This window comes from Ornithorhynchus anatinus, chromosome 2, assembly GCF_004115215.2.
Source record: "Ornithorhynchus anatinus isolate Pmale09 chromosome 2, mOrnAna1.pri.v4, whole genome shotgun sequence".
Taxonomy (NCBI): Eukaryota; Metazoa; Chordata; class Mammalia; order Monotremata; family Ornithorhynchidae; genus Ornithorhynchus; species Ornithorhynchus anatinus.
In genome coordinates this window covers 40,565,918-40,583,712 of record NC_041729.1, presented here as the reverse complement: position 1 = coordinate 40,583,712, position 17,795 = coordinate 40,565,918, and the positions used below count along the sequence as shown (strand labels likewise).

The window sequence follows — 17,795 nt, the reverse complement described above, 5'->3', positions numbered from 1 at the left end:
AGATGGAAGATACTGCTGTGAGCCTGCACCAAGGTTTTGTGGCTGAACTGAGTTAGATGACACTGCTGAAAAACCCAATGCAAAGTGCACACATCAGCTCCAGGCAAGCTCTCACTTGATCTGCCTTCAGCTTCTTCCTGAGATTCGCCGGTAACGTACCATGTCGTTGCCGATCTGGAAAGGACTTTCACCGTTAATAAAGTAGGTTGAGCAAAAAAAGCTGGTAAGAAGAGGGTTCTCCAGGTTGATTTTTTTTTAATGGTATTTGTTAAGCGCTTACTATGTGCCAGGTACCGTACTAAATGCTGGGATAGATATAAGCTAATCAGGTTGGACACATTCCATGTCCTGCATTGGCTCACCATCTTAATTTCCATTTTACAGATGAGGGTGCTGAGGTACAGGGAAGTGAAGTGACTTGCCCAAGGTTACACAACAGACGAGTGGCAAAGCCAGCATTAGAACCTCATTCCTCTGACTCCCAGCCACTAGGCCATGCTGCTGTCATCTCCCTGTTGTGGTGTCCTAGAGATGTGCTAGAGGTCTCCGCCACACCACCTTGTTCTGGGGATGGGATCCAATCTGCAGTGCTTCGAGGCAGAATTGCTTCTGATAAAAATCAATGAACCCTCAGCTTTATTGTTAGATGGTGTCCAAGAGGCAGTATTGTGTAGGCCAAGCTCTCTCCCTCAATTCATGGTATTTACTGAGCATCTACTGTAGGCAGGCCAGCTGTAAAATTGGGGCTTAGAAGAGTGTGCACCAGAAGCAAGAGACACCTGCCCTCAAGAAGTTCCCGCTCCAATTCCAAGCCACCCTAGTTGGTTGACCAACCAAAGGTTCTAGGCAGAAGAACTGTGGGGCCTGTGGGGCCCTGGAAGAAGACGTACTCCTTTGAGTGGAATCTAGCTTACCATGTTCTACCCTGGGGTGGAATCGCCAGATGGAAAGAACAGAAAAAGCCCACAGGAGTGAGAAACCAATCTCTCCATCCCACCATTCTTGCCCCCCATCTATCCCAACTAGATGATTTAATTACCTGCTTTCTTTACAACTCCAATTAAACACCTAATTGATGGTGGCGCCCTTATTACCTGACACTGAGAATAAACAAACAACATGGAGAGAGAACAGTCTAGGATGCACGGTAAACGGTAATTAAGCCCAGCAACCATTTTTCATTCACAGCCCAGTGTCTGGTAGCAGCAACAGGGGATGGGGGTGAAAGGGAGGAAAGAGGGAACCTTCAAGTTCTAATCCTCAGCATCTGTAAGTCTACTTAGAGTTGTTTGCCAACAGAAATCACTCCTGTTCCTGCATAAAGGTGAAAGGGGCTTCCCTCTGAGACTGTATATTTGTTGAGGGGCAGGGAATGTCTCTGCCAACTCCGTTGTATTGTACTCTCCCAAGTTCTTAGTACAGTGCTCTGCACAAAGGAAACAATCAATGCCACTGATTGACATGCATTTTATTCAAGAATTCATAGGGGGTGATTTGTGTGCATGTGAAACTAAACGATATTTTCTTTTTCAGAGATCAAACACTTGGATATGTCAGAAGGGTACCTGAGATCTACACTGCTTCTATTGTTGCCATCATGATCCTTCTCCCCTGCCTCTCCCAAAAGGGGCAAGAAAGACCATGGGAGGAGAAGCCTGTATTGGCAGGATGTCACTGTGGCACATGGGTTCAAACCAGTTAGTGCTCAAAGGCCAAGAAAGTTAGTCAACCAAAGGATGCTAATTAGTAAGAAATCTGTCAGACAGCCCCCAATCCCTCACTCATCATGAAGTGCTTTTCCCTTTCAAGTTGGATTTCTGTCAAAAGAAAACTCCAGAGAGCCAACTGGTTTTGAAGAGGACAATACTGAATAGGTGGTTGATTTTATTTTATAATCAAACAAAGGGCTTGAATTTGCCAGTGCAGTCACTGCCCAGGCAAAAGGTCACCCATATGATAATAATAATGATAATAATAACTGTGGTATTTGTTAAGCGCTTACTATATGCCAGGAACCATTCTAAGCACTTGGGTAGACACACGATGATCAGGTTGAACACAGATGGGCTCACAGTCTTAATTCACATTCTACAGATGTGGGGACTGAGGCACAAAGAAGTTAAGTGACTTGTCCAAGGTGATACAGCAGACAAGTGGCAGAATGGGCATTAGAACCCAGAATCCTTCTGACTCCCAGGCCTGTGCTCTATCTACTAGGCAACACTGCTTCTCCTCAGCTCCTTGTGGGTAGGGAACGTGTCTACCAACTCTATTGTACTGTATTCTCCCAAGCACTTAGCACAGCACAGTAAGCGCTCAACAAATATCATCAACTGATCTCAACCTAGAGGCACTGCAAGGGCTCTCCAAAGCTCTGAAAGGCCTACCCCTCCACAGCGATCTCCAGCGCTATCCTGTGTGTGCCTCTTCAATCCTGCTCTGGGTGGCCAGTTGCCCAGCGAGGCTGCTTCCCACTCAAACTGCTTCTATGAGGGGTCAGTGTAGCTCCTTCAATATTTAAATAAACAATAATTTCATGGCACAGAGAAATGAAATCATGGTACTCAGATGCTTAATACTGAAACAACGACAAAAAGAAAAATTAGGGAATTCAAAGTAAATTTCATAGCCACCAATTCTGCCAGGGAAAGCACATACCTCATCCCTTAAAGAATACCACCATAGATGCCCAAGGCGAGTCATAATCATAGCCCATTGGAGTTTAAAGGAGGAAGGTTCAAAACAAAAGAAAGGAAACTTCACATGATAAACATGTGGAATATGTTGCCTTAGGAAGCTGTGCAGGCAGAAAACAGCAGGGTCAAGAAGATTTTGGATAAATTCATGAGCAAATGGCCCTTAATGAGTCACTCAGAGGGAGAGTTATGATGAAAAAAATTGGGACTGTAAAATGATACATCCCTAAACAATACAATGGATGTCAAGAGGAACACTCCTCCCATGATTCATTCCAGAATTCTGTTGCCACTGTCAGAGGTAAAATATTGGGCTAGAAAGATCATTGGACTGACCCAGTAATGTCCTTTTTTATGTTCATCATCTTTATGAAGAGCAGAAATTCAAATAGTAGCCTTACAGCTGCATTAATGTGAATGAATGACCTTGCTTCTCAATTTGCTGATGGAGGACTGGTTTACCTGTCACAATGTTTGCATGATTTAGTGACAAATTTGCCCATGCAGTGTCATCAATGTATCACATCCTCTAATTACAAATTTATCAAACCCCAAGCTTCTATTCTGGAATATTGAGCCAGGTCTCGGATTAGCAGTCACGGCTATGTCGCAATAAGCCCTTTTTGACCCTGCTTGGAATTGTGGAAATATAATGAAGCACCAATGGAGGAGACCAAATGAGGTAAGAAAGTGACACCTAGCTCCCAAGTTTAAAGTTGAACACTGCAGAACAGGAACAAAACTCTAATTGCAGCTAAAAGACTTTTAAAAAATCTGGATGAGTGCAATGGTAAATCTCCAGCTCAACTACTGATGATTAATGAGAATGGGCACAAAGGTAACATGGATAAATGAAATCCTCACATAATAAAAAACACGTTTTCATAATACTTTGTCTCTTTGTTGACTAAACTTTAAAAAACTCCCACAACTGCTAACATGTAATGAATTTTTCGAGTTGAGTTGCATTTAACAGGCTTCGCCCTTCCACTCCCACACCTTCTATTTGGAGGTATTAAAAATCAATGATGTGGCTGGGCTGAAAGGAGGTGGGAGAAAGAGCAAAAATCAGGGACCCAAGAATCTATACTCTGGATTTGGCTACAGTCAAAAAGTGTTCACAAGGATAAGTTTATCAAATAAAGCAGTGTTGCCCAGTGGATAGAGCATAGGCCTGGAAGACAGAAGGACCTGGGATCTAATCCTGGCTCTGCCACTTGTCTGCTATGTGACCAAGTTGCTTAATTTATCTGTGCCTTAGTTTCCTCATCTTACAGAGGAGGATTTTTACAAATGGGGATTAAGACTGCGAGCCCCATGTGGGACAGAGACTGTGTCCAATCCGTTATGCTTGTATCCACCCCAGCACAAAGTACAGTGTCGGGCACATAGCAAGTGCTTAACAACTACTATTTAAAAAAAAGCTGCTCAGAGTTACACTCCTTTGCAGGTTTGTGGGAATGCGGGTCAGGGTGCAACTATGCTTTCCCCATTTCTCTTAATGAAATCTGTAGCTCCTTGCTCAATCAGCCCACTGCCACATGCTTGGCTGGAGTCTTGGCTACCCCCGTAAATGTATTTACATGACCATATAAATAACGGAGATTGCAGAACTTACATCACTCTATAGGAAGGAAAGGGTTCCTGTGTCCCTAGGGCTGTGCAGAAAAAAAAGATGGCCAGCTCTAATTTCTAGAAGGAATAACGCAGTGACAACATGTGGAGCTGAGATCTGAGGCTTTCCCCTGCCACAGCATTCCACCACAGCTGGCAGGATGGGCTTTTCAAGTGTCAGAGAATTTGTGTCTGCCCAAATTGGAGACATCAGCACTAGTCTTTCTTCTCATTCCTGCTGATGAATGAAAGAGCATTTTCAATTGTGTACAACCAGGGGCCTTATGGCACATCATTTCTAATCAAAGGTTGTTCTGTCATAAAAAACTGCTTCGACGGGCAACTTAAATCGTTGCTCCATAGGAGGTGGCGGAGAGCTGTCTTGCCCCCTCTCCCTAACCTTTTTTGAGAACTGCAGGGACCCAGCACCCAAAGGGGCACCAAGGGGCCAAAAAAACTAATCCTGCTTCACATATAAAAGAATAAATAAATTCCCTCCCTTCTTCAAAATGAAATACCTATCTTACCCACCAAGGTCCAGAGGTAAACTATATCAGCAGCTGCCATTTCATGTGTTAATGATGATTACGTTTGAACCTTGTGGGACAAGCACAGGCCCAGTAGCATTACTGCATACCTGGAGGAAACACAATAACTTTGGTTTGATAGATAAGAATAATGATGATGATAATGATAATAACAGATATATATGAACTTCATTAAGACTTACTCTGTGCCAGGCACAGAACTAAGTGCTGGGGTGGATACAATCAAAGCAGGTTGGACACGGTCTCTGTCCCAGATGGGGCTCACATTAATCCCCATTTTACTGATGAGATAACTGAAGCACAGAGAAGTGAAGTAACTTGCCCGAGGTCACAGAGCAGATTAGTGGCAGAGCGGGGATTAGAACCCAGGTTCTTCTGACTCCCAGGCCCGTGCTATCCAGTAGGCTTCGCTGCTATATTCATTTTGAGGTCAGGTGAAGGAAGAGAGGAAGGGATTCAGGTTCTGAGGTTCTCTTCATTAATACCTGCCTAAACATCCAAACTGTTCCTGTTATCTGCTTAGAAGAGGTTATACGGTAAAACCACGAACTAAAACTCAATGTTGTCTTGAGATCATCTCATGGGCAGTGATCCTTCTTATGTAACAAAGGAGTCAAAAGATGAATAAAGTCTTCCATCTCCTTCTTTAGGATATGAGGAAAGTAATCCCTGGACTCTAGAACGTCCCTTGAAGGCTACAATCCCAGATCCTCTCTACCACTTCCCTTTCTATCATTTTAGAGTGCCCATTGAGAATAATGGCAATCTCCTTTCAAAATTATAGCTTCACATACATAAGGGGACCTGCACCACACACAAGGTTTAAGCACTAAGACAATCTCCAAAGATGAGCTCAAATTTTCACAATGTGTCCATACAGAACCACTGTTCTGTTCCTATGGCGAAGAGTTGGGGATTGATGGGAAATGGAAAGTGAGAAATGTGATATTTTTGAGATCACTACATTAGATCCTTCTGGCAGAGGTTTCATATAAATGTGGATGCCCGCCTTAAGCCCGAAGCACTGATTAGCTTTCTCTAGAGCATTACGAATAATGACAGTGCCTTTATATCAATACGAGACACCCATGCCCAGGTGAGATTTAGGGTGGTTTGTTGTTGTTTTTTAGGACACTTGGCTCTTGCAGTGGCAGGCAAAGGAGCCACAGAGAAATTACTACAAGCCCAGTGAGGTTATATCATCCTTAGAGAATCAACTGAGGTCAAAGAATTTACAAATTTACATTCTGGAGGATGAGCTTCTCCAGAGCTGGTGGTCCCCTCCCTGTTTTCACCAGAAGGCTTCAATTCATTCAATAGTATTTATTGAGTGCTTACTATGTGCAGAGCACTGTACTAAGCGCTTGGGATGAACAAGTCGGCAACAGATAGAGACAGTCCCTGCCGTTTGACGGGCTTACAGTCTAATCGGGGGAGACGGACAGACAAGAACAATGGCACTAAACAGCGTCAAGGGGAAGAACATCTCGTAAAAACAATGGCAACTAAATAGAATCAAGGCGATGTACAATTCATTAACAAAATAAATAGGGTAACGAAAATATATACAGTTGAGCGGACGGGTACAGTGCTGTGGGGATGGGAAGGGAGAGGTGGAGGAGCAGAGGGAAAAGGGGAAAATGAGGCTTTAGCTGCGGAGAGGTAAAGGGGGGATGGCAGAGGGAGTAGAGGGGGAAGAGGAGCTCAGTCTGGGAAGGCCTCTTGGAGGAGGTGATTTTTAAGTAAGGTTTTGAAGAGGGAAAGAGAATCAGTTTGGCGGAGGTGAGGAGGGAGGGCGTTCCAGGACCGCGGGAGGACGTGACCCAGGGGTCGACGGCGGGATAGGCGAGACCGAGGGACGGCGAGGAGGTGGGCGGCAGAGGAGTGGAGCGTGCGGGGTGGGCGGTAGAAAGAGAGAAGGGAGGAGAGGTAGGAAGGGGCAAGGTGATGGAGAGCCTTGAAGCCTAGAGTGAGGAGTTTTTGTTCGGAGCGGAGGTCGATAGGCAACCACTGGAGTTGTTTAAGAAGGGGAGTGACATGCCCAGATCGTTTCTGCAGGAAGATGAGCCGGGCAGCGGAGTGAAGAATAGACCGGAGCGGGGCGAGAGAGGAGGAAGGGAGGTCAGAGAGAAGGCTGACACAGTAGTCTAGCCGGGATATAACGAGAGCCCGTAATAGTAAGGTAGCCGTTTGGGTGGAGAGGAAAGGGCGGATCTTGGCGATATTGTAGAGGTGAAACCGGCAGGTCTTGGTAACGGATAGGATGTGTGGGGTGAACGAGAGGGACGAGTCAAGGATGACACCGAGATTGCGGGCCCGAGAGACGGGAAGGATGGTCGTGCCATCCACGGTGATGGAGAAGTCTGGGAGCGGACCGGGCTTGGGAGGGAAGATGAGGAGCTCAGTCCTGCTCATGTTGAGTTTTAGGTGGCGGGCCGACATCCAGGTGGAGACGTCCCGGAGGCAGGAGGAGATGCGAGCCTGAAGGGAGGGGGAGAGGACAGGGGCGGAGATGTAGATCTGCGTGTCATCTGCGTAGAGATGGTAGTCAAAGCCGTGAGAGCGGATGAGTTCACCGAGGGAGTGAGTGTAAATGGAGAACAGAAGAGGGCCAAGAACTGACCCTTGAGGAACTCCAACAGTTAAAGGATGGGAGGGGGAGGAGGCGCCAGCGTAGGAGACCGAGAATGATCGGCCAGAGAGGTAAGAGGAGAACCAGGAGAGGACAGAGTCCGTGAAGCCAAGGTGAGATAAGGTATGGAGGAGGAGGGGATGGTCGACAGTGTCAAAGGCAGCAGAGAGGTCAAGGAGGATCAGAATGGAGTAGGAGCCATTGGATTTGGCAAGAAGGAGGTCGTGGGTGACCTTAGAGAGAGCAGTCTCGGTAGAGTGGAGGGTACGGAAGCCAGATTGGAGGGGGTCTAGGAGAGAATGGGAGTTAAGGAATTCTAGGCATCGATTGTAGATTGTAGATTGTAGGCATCGATTGTAGATTCAAAGTAAGATGGCCCTGGGAATCACACAGGCCAGTAGAAGGAATCCCTGTGGATTATGAAAAGGAAGGGGTGCATGCCCACCACAGCAGCCTCAGAGCATTAAGCCAAATATCTGATACTTTCCGGGGAAGGATTCCCTATCTCTTTTTTGCATTTCTTCTGTTTTTGTTATGCTCATCTATACAAAGATGCTGGATTCAAGCAGCAGCTCGGAAGGTGCATGGACGTGTCATTACTCAGCTTCTTCCCCTGAGTGTACGGGGTCCTTGAGAGGCAGCCCTTGCTTGGGTGTTTGGAAAATTTCAGCAAGTCAGTGAGGCAGGACAATGGGAACCAAGAAGTTCAAAGTCACAGGCACCAAAAGAAAAGATGGAAAAGCAAATCACCGGTTGCTTTGCTTGTGGCCGCCACGCTGGCTCAGCTGAGTCAGGTTTGAGATGCCGTCCTAGTGGAACGTCAACCCTGGAATGGCCCTCAAATTTCATTCATAATAATAATGATGGCATTTATCACATTTATGATGGCACTTACTATATGCCAAGCACTGTGAGTAATACTGGTGTAGATACAAGATCACCAGATCAGACACAGTAATAATAATAATAATAATGTTGGTATTTGTTAAGCGCTTACTATGTGCCGAGCACTGTTCTAAGCGCTGGGGTAGACACAGGGGAATCAGGTTGTCCCACGTGGGGCTCACAGTCTTAATCCCCATTTTACAGATGAGGGAACTGAGGCACCGAGAAGTTAAGTGACTTGCCCAAAGTCACACAGCTGGCAAGTGGCAGAGCCGGGGTTTGAACCCATGACCTCTGACTCCAAAGCCCATGCTCTTTCCAGTGAGCCACGCTGCTTCTCAATCTCTATCCCACTTGAGATTTACAAGTCAAAGAGGGAGTGAGTACCGGTATTTTATTCCCTTTTTACAGATTAGGAAACTGAGGCACACAGAGGTTAAGTGACTTACCCAAGCTCACAAAGGGGGCAAATAGGGGATCCGGGACTAGAACCCAGGTACCATGACTCCCAGGCTCTCTTTCTACTAGGCCATGCTGCCTCTCAAGCACTCTTCTTCCAGAGGCAGCAATACCCATCAACCTTCACCCAAGAGGGCAACTTTTTGCCCCACCATCACTCCTTTCCTTCCAGGTGCCCTTCCTTGGAAATCAGCACCCTGGAACATCAGTGACAAATCTGTCACCGGTCCAACTCCAACTGGTCATCTTGACTAGATGAGATTTTCAAAAAAACAACAACGTGAATTTATTACCTAATTAGAGACCAACTAATAGTCAATTCCCATGTCTGAGCCCTAACCCAGCATGTAGCTGGGAGCTACAGAATTTGGGGGCAAGGCAGGAGTCTGTCTGAACCAGGAAGAACCTGTTTAACAAGCAAAGGCTTCACTCAGTCTTTTGCAAATACAAGGAGCCTTGTGCCCTTTGTAATTCCTTTTTAAAGGTGACCGGAGAAATTACAAAACAATGATTCCTTTTTAACCTTCCCTGTGCGGTTGCAGGATGGAGGTCAGCTAGTACCAAGTTTCTCACCGCCCCTTTTCTCCTTCTGCACATTAAATGGCTGTAAAATGTTCCACAAATACAGACCCTCCGAGTACAGATCCTACAAATGCAGTTTCTATTCCCACACTGCATAACTCCTGATCCAAGTGTCCTATGTTTCAGCAGACTGTAACAACTTCAGATTTTTACCTCCAGGGCACCCACCTCCATCTTCCCTTGGCCCTCCCCCACTCCCCACCCCAAGGACCTTGCCTACTACTTAGTTGACAAAGCTGAAACCATCAGGCATGAATTCCCTCAAACTTCTCCAGTTCCTCACTGCATCCATTCTCTTATACTTCCCAGTCCTCTCTCAAGAGAACTCCCACCTGCTTTCAAAGTCTACCCTCTACACTTGTGCTGTCAACCCCATTCCCTCACAACTTATAAAACCACTTGCACCCACTCCTTCTTCCCTTTGACAGCCATCGTTCGCAGCTCTCTCTCCAGTAGCTCTTTCCACTGCTTCATACACATCCATGTGTCTCCTATCCTAAAAATGCCCTCCTTCCACCGCTCCCTTTCAATTATCATCCCATTCCACCTTCCCGTTCCTGTCCATAGTTGTTGACTGCCTCCACTTCCTCTCCTCCAACTCCCTTACCTTATCTTCTACCATCCGCCTCCGATCTCCTCCACTCCACTGCTCTCACCAAATCGATCAGACTCTACTATATTCTAATCCACGTTGACCTCTTAGCAGCTCTTGTTGCTGAGGACCACCTTTGTCTCTTGGAAACACTAACTTTGGTTTCTCAGATACAGTCTTTCATTCATTCAATAGTACTTATTGAGTGCTTACTATGTGTACAGCACTGTACTAAGCGCTTGGAATGTCCTGTCCTAATTCTCCTCCTACCTTTTGGCCACTCCTTCTCGGCCTCCCATCCAGGCTGGCTTCTCCTCAGCCTCCCATCCCCTAACTGTGGATGTCCCCTCAGAGCTCAGTTCCAGTTTGGTTTCTACACTCAGTCTACACTCATTCCTTTGGACAGCTCACCTGCTGTCATGGCTTCAGCTACCATCTCTACACAGATGACTCCCCAGATTGTCAACCTCTCTGCTTCTCTGCAATTTTGCATCTCCTCCTACCTCCAGGATATCTCCACATGGAAGTCTCACTGACATCTCTAGCTCAAATTGTCTGAAACTGAACTCAATCTTCTCTGCCAAACTCTTTCCGCCTCATAACTGACCCATCACTGCTGACAACACACCATCCTCCCCATTTCTCAAGCCTCAAATGGGATATTTTAGACTCCACTCTCCCTTTCAATTCCCACACTGTCAGTCACCAAATAACGTCACTTTGTCTTCACAATAATTTAACAATCCCCCTTCCTCTCCACCCAAACTGCCATCACAATGGTGTAAGTACTTGTCAGATACCCAGCTGAATGCAACATCAACCTCCTTGAAGACCTCCCTGCCTCCAGACTTTTAACTCGCCAGTCCATTCATCACTCATCATTCACCACTCATCAGGCATCATTTTTCTAAAAGTAAATAAATTGATTTGCACATGACTCCTCACTACCCCAAATACTTCAATGCTTGACCATTCCTCTCTGCAAAACCCATCAATAATAATAATGACAATGAGTTAAGCGCTTACTATCTGCCAGGCACTGTTCTAAGCGCTGGGGTAGATACAAGTGAATTGGGTTGGATACAGTCCCTGTCCCACATGTGGTTCACAGTCTTAATCCCCATTTTACAGATGAGGCAACTGAGGCATAGAGAGGTTAAGTGGGTTGCCCAAAGACAAACAGCAGACAAGCAGAAACTCTGTCTCTTTAAATAGCTGGTAGAACCAGCAGTGTATTATCATGGGGTACAATCCCAAAGAGACAGATTGTGAGTGCCCCAACAGGGGATCGAAGCCAACTCCTCCACTCACCTGGCTTCAGCTACCATCTTTATATGGACAATTCCCAAATCTTCAAATCTATAAAGTCCTGATCTTTCACCTGACCTGAAATCCCTCATCTCCTCTCATCTCCAGGACATCTCCCTTTTCTTGGGTTGGGGGGGGAGGGTGCAGAGGGGAGAGAGAGATATGCCACTTCTTTATTCTGCTCTTTTCAAGCACCCGTACCAAGTGGGCTCACAATAAAATTTCCTGTTCCTATTACCCCTACTACTTTCATTCTCCTGTCAGAAACGCAAGAGTATCATGATATCTGACTGCTTTTGCAGCAATTGCCTAAACAGAAGAAATCCAAACACTGAGCAAACTGGGGAAAGTGTCAGAGGGAACTCGCGGGAAAGGGAGAAAGAAATAAGCGAGAGGCACAGGGCAGAGAAGTGGCTGTGAAGATCGGGAAAATAGACACGACACAAAACCCCCAAAATAATGGGGGAGGAGGGCGAACAGTCAGAACAGTTAGAGAAGCAGCATGGCTTAGTGGAAAGGGCATGGGCCTGAGAGTAGGAAAGACCTGGGTTTGAATCCCAGCTCCGCCACTTGTCTGCCGTGTGACCTCAGGCAAGTCATTTAGCTTCTCTGTGCATCAGTTACCTCATCTGTTAAATGGGGATTAAGACGGTGAGCCCCATGTGGGACATGAACGGTGTCCAAACTGATTAGCTTGTTTCTACCCGAGCACTTAGAACAATGACTGGCATATAGTATGTGCTTAACAAATACTACAAAATACAAGCAAACCAACAGCTAGAGAGGATGCTCCCTTCCCCACACTGACCTCCGTCAGTTCTTTCTAGCTTGGACTCCTGTCCCAGCCAGATTCATTGACCAGAAGATTTAAAGTGCTCTCCAGAGAGCTGTCTGACCTTGCTCCATGCTCTACCGTGACAAGATCCATACCCAAGTTGTCACCGGGGAGGAAAAAGTAAGCCATAAAGATTCAGCCCGTTCAAATAATGGGCCTGGCACAGGTCTGCCCCATTAATACCACACTGACCTGTCTCCAATCTTCAGACCGTGGGATAGAGGGCAATCGTGGTTATTGCTCACACTGCCAGCAACGCCGCCTCTGATGGAGCCACATGCCCCGTTTTAATGGAGATGATTACTTCATAAGTGAGGGGAAAGGGCCACTGAACTTGGTGGCGAGTTGCCAACGAGCACTGCCGCTGCCAGTAGTTCTGCTCAGAGAGATTTAAAGTCCAGCTTAACCTTGATTTTTAATAGAGTCACACTTAATGAGCTTTAGCGTCCACAGTAATAATTTCCTTATTACCTACCCAGGAATCGGCCCCGTGATCAGAGGAGACGTGCTGGAGGCTGGCTTGATGAAAGGTCTCAGTAATGGGCAACATATTATTATCAGAATCATCAACATCATTGTCCTTAATGTCTTTTTTGCTTGCTGTAATTATTATCCCCAGAACCCGCCGGGTGACAGTCGTGGCTCTCGGTAAGCTTCCTGAAAGGCAGCAAAGCTGACCGGCGAAAGGTCACCAGACATCAGGCACAGTGGAGATTCCCTGGAAGGCTGGAACCCCTCAGTTCACCCCGATCCCCTTGCCAACTTCAAAGACTGCCCATACATGGGCTCTCCCCCAGAGCTGGTATCATTATTTCTTCACCGTGTATGCCACCCTATACCTGAGCCATCCCATTGAGAGTCAGGTGGTTGAAGACCGAGCTGGAGGTGAAGCAGGGACAAGGAAGGTGGTACTTTCCAGTTACCAATCAGAGATAATCCCATTCATGTCAGAAAGGACGAGAGTCCTATGCAAACATCCAGTGTCTGAAGGGATGGCTTTCCTCAGGCAAAATCTGCAACACACTCTATTACAAAACTGATTTCATGAAAGCCACTACCTCATATCCTTGGCTTGCGCAAACAAACTCCCATAAGAGCAGTGCCCAGGAGCTGGAATGACCTTGTGTCAGTTCACCAATCTCACCTGAGATCAGCCTGACTCACACCTCCCAAATCCGCTCTCCACTCAGCCTTCGCCCTGGCTGACGTAGGACTTGCCTACGAGGACGATTCTCAACGTGGTGTATGTAAAAGGAATCAAAGGGAAATAATCGGCAGGATAGACCGCATTAGCACGGTTGCCTAGCAATCACCCCTCCACAGCTTCCGGATAGCCGGGCACCAGGAAGTGTGCTTGTAGCTGTTCATGTGATGAGCAATTTTTCAGGGAAAAACTTCTTTAGCCTTCCATGCCGGAACTTCAGGTGATTCGAAACTTCAAAAAATGGGAGTCTAAAAATTCGACTGTGCACAGACTCACCTTCCTGAGACTCTGAACTAGCGACCCATCATTGGCCGGGCTGTTCTGACCTTTTATCTATTTTTTTTCCCCATTTTCTTTAGGTAACCACATCCATTAGCACTTTGGAGCAATCAGATGCTGCTCAGGGCCTTCCGGTGACGATGTTAAATGGCTCTTCTGAGGCTGCAGCTACAGAGCACCAGACCCCAGTGGCTGTTTTGGCAACCACATGTCACCTGCCAGTATATGAAGCTCTGAACCAAAGCAGTGGAAGGACAACTGGCCTGAGGAAGGAATCAGACAGTGGCAAAGCCTTGGGACTGTAAACATCCTGAAACCCTTTGGTGAGGAAGGTGTTGCTCCATCAACCTACTAAATGGCTGGCACTGAAAGAGTCCACATTCCACAGCAAATGTGGAGGAAACTAAGGGGGAGTTTGCCAAACCATAATTATGTTTGACAAATCCCAATGAGATTAAAGCAAAAACAAAACAAAAAAAAACAAACTACCCCTCACTGTCATCTATCACTGTATTCAAACTACAAGCAAGTGGGTCATACATGGGAGGGGGCAAAAACAAGACACTACCTACCTCCACATTTTACGCCCTCTGGAATCATAATAGCTCAGTGTTCAGAGAATAGCGGGGGATGAGGAGGGTAAAGATGGTCTCCTCCATTGATTATGTGCTGAGATATGACAGCTGGTGTGGTGATTACACTGGAAGGGTTGCGGGGGGTTTTGGGCCAGGGGCCAGGGGCCATGGGTTGGACTGGCAAATCTTGTCGCTGCCTGTCATTGACTATCAGTCTCTATAGGAAGAGGGCTGTGACCGGTAAAAGGTGGTAGAGGGATGGGAGTTCAGACAACGAACAAATTAAATGACATATACTTGGACCAGAAGTGCATTACCACTCAAAATGATGGAGAACCTTAATTTCCCGCTCATGTCGAGCTGGGGCATCTTTCAATATTTCCACCCGGGAAGGCTCTCACCACTATTAAAAGTCCCTCTGACACAGTGGGAACTGGGTTAATGCCACAACCTTCCAAAGAAGCCTCTTCTTACTTGAGTTCCTCATTCCAAACCTGCCAAAGCCTCCTGGACAGCTCAAGCACATTCCTGACAACAAAATGCTATCAACAGCCCTAACGAAAAGCAAGTCCTCTACTTTCAAGGCAGTGTATCAAGGGCTCCTCCACCAGGTGATATTAATTCCCAGAGAGATGCCTCTGGGGTATCCTCGACAGCAGAAAGGGCCTCGTGGAACACTGATCCATGCTGGCAACTCAGGGCTAGACAGCCCAAAATGGCCTCCACAGTGGTCTCTGGCCATCCACAATGGCACCAGGACAGTTTAGTTCCCAGAGCCACTTCCTTCTTTCTTGGTGATTGATCTGTTTTTCTCTGCAGCTGCAAAGTGGATGTTCCGAGGGCAGGACTTGCAATTGTAAAAATCTCCAGGGTTCTGCGGTGTGAATCGACTCTAGCCAGTCACCTCGCCGCGTTTTAGGTGACAAGTCACACGTTGCAGATATTGTTACCTTGATTTACAGAACTGGAGAGTGTGCGTGAGAGGCATTGACCTCTCAGTTATTGTAATAAAAAGGTAACTCTTTCTTTCCCATTCTCATCACTGAATGGAAGATATACTCTATTGCAAAGGACTCCTTGGATTCGGTGAAACGTATTTAGACCAATGAAAGATGTGCTCTATCTTCATGGAGTATTGGATTTAGTCATGATAAATGGGACACCTACAAACTGATAAACGATATTAATTTGTTCTTTTGGGGGGGGCGGTCTAAAAAGATTTCAGCCATTTTTTCTCCACTCCTACAAGAGATATTCCTTGCTCCTTGCGGACTTCTATGCCTAACCCTGTTTATACAACCCCACTCCTTCTCTGGACACTGTTTATGTTGTCCAAGTCAATCGCTGGGCTCCCTCATCCTTCATCCATTATGACCCTCTCTGCAAGGCGCCCATTTTTCCTCATCCTTGGGTAACTTCCTACAGGGTCTAAGTCTCTTAAAGCTGTCAGCTGCAATGTCCAGTTCCTGTGGCTCCCCCTCGCTTCGCCTTCTTAACTTTGGTGGCTGGAAAGAAGGTAGGTACAGACATACCTGCAATCTCCTGTGGGGACTGGAGGCTTCCGGCTCCCTCCAGAGTGGTCGGAATGGAGCCTCCCCCCTCCAGGATCCGGACCAGCTCCCTCAGCCTCTCACATTCCTCTTGTAGCTGGAGCTGCTCCGTTTTGAGACGCTGCTTGGCCAGGTTGGTTGGGTTCATGCTGAAGTGCAGCACTTTGATTTTACTTTGGTCATAGTCCCCCTGGAAGACATGAACCCACTCAAGTGAGCAGACCTGGCCTAGACCATCTCACAGGAAGGTCAACACCACCCCAAACCCGCCCACGTTTAAGGCCCAAGGATACGAAGAATGAATCAGAAGAGAGGATTCCCCCATTTTAAGAGTCCATCTCTTGTTCAGCTGGAACATCCTCCTCAGTCACAACCGAACAGGAGCAGAATGTCGGAAGATGGACGCGCCCACATAGTCTCCTACCACAGCAGGAAGGGAGAACAGACGACACGGTTAATTTACTCTGTCAAATCTGGAAGGGCACCAAGCTGAGGTCTTGGGGGTCATGGGTGAGCTATGCGATGCGGGTACCTGAGAAGCGAGCACACGTTCCGATGAAACATCTTTACCGGGAGGTGTTTGGTTTATAGAGCTTGAAACCAGTCAGCTAAATCCCATTGTGCCTGATTATGTTTCTCCTCCAATTGAGAGCACCCTTCCACACTTATTTGTTGTTATGCTCCTGCATTTCCATATAAACCAATTCTGATCTCAGTAAAGAACACATCACTCTGGGGTCAGGGTGGGCTCTTCGACACAAACGCCCTCTCTTTCAATAACAAGAGTGGAGTAGGAGTGGACACTGGGGTTCTCTGGGTGCCAAGGAGGGGAGGATGTGTGTCCTGTGAATCCGTAGCCTCATACATTTACAGCTACCAAAAACTCAGTCCCCTGGACCCCCAGCTTCCTCCACAACCTCTCACTATAAAAATAATGAGCCAAGGCACAAGTGGTTGTCTAGACATTTTAGGAAGAGATCAAAAGTCTCCAAATGTTATCATATGTTGCACTTTATTCAGGCACATTAAAAGAATGTGAACTTCAAGGTGAATAATAGGCAAAAACCACTGCATGGTAAATAATCTTATTTACATCTTCAGTAAATGGTGTGAGGCACAACTAGTCTTCTATACTTTGATGTCTTACTTCAGGAATCATTCATTAAGCCATGCATTTAGACTTCTGGAAAGAGACTTTCCATATATCTCTATCCCCTTTCCCCTAGGAAGCATTGCTATCCAGTCAACATGTGGTCAATCCGCAGGCAACCACAGGAAACAGCTACGTAAGAAGGAAAACAAAATCACTGCCAAATCCAGGCATGCTGGAGATCCATCTTATGTTGCTAGAATGGGAAGCTGAAGGCAGGGATTGTACTTTAGGAAATGCAGCCTGTTGAGAAAGGGCTATTAATTGTTTCTGGGGACCAGCGATGATTCCTGGTGCATTTGCTGAGTTAGAGAAAGCTCCTGGGCCATGCTGATCTTTGGCTTTTGCACTATGTCCTGAAATCTTTGAGCACAGCCTAAGAAAATGATGTTAACAAATTGATGCTGGCCCAGAAGTCTTTTGAGACTTCTTAACAGCAAACTGCCATGGCATTTTCAAAATATCCTTGTCACTGGTGTCGTTGTTCTTGTTTTGTGTTTTTTTTTTAAATCGCCCCACAAGTCAGTGGAACAGAACAGCCATGAGAAGCTGAAACTTTTTTGTTTTCCAAGTTGATTTCATTTCCCTGTCTCGGTAGTGGAGAAAGAAAACAGGCAGAAAAGTAAAGGTTAAATGCCTTGCAGCTGTTTTTGTGCCCTCTAGTGGTGTTCAGATTGATTTCAGTAGTCACTTATAAAGAAGTACTTTTAGACTTCAAGGAACCAACACTGGGCCTGAAAACATGAACGCCTGTATTATTCCCTTTACAGTATTCCAGAGAGGATGTGTCCCCCTCTAAGAAAACAGCGAAAAGGTGGATAGTATCGGGTTCCGTTGCTCACTCTCTCAAACTCCTTCCTCAGTCATGCCCAGTTCCCAGAGCGCT

General features: G+C 46.4%; 1 protein-coding gene across 1 annotated transcript in view; it reads right to left on the bottom strand.

The window, feature by feature from the left end:
• Positions 1–17,795, bottom strand: part of MAD1L1 (mitotic arrest deficient 1 like 1) — a 575,141-nt gene that overhangs the window by 173,217 nt on the left and 384,129 nt on the right. The window contains exon 16 of the mRNA XM_029056371.1: positions 15,742–15,949. Coding sequence (XP_028912204.1) covers positions 15,742–15,949 — 208 coding nt within the window. The remainder of the gene's footprint in view (positions 1–15,741; positions 15,950–17,795) is intronic.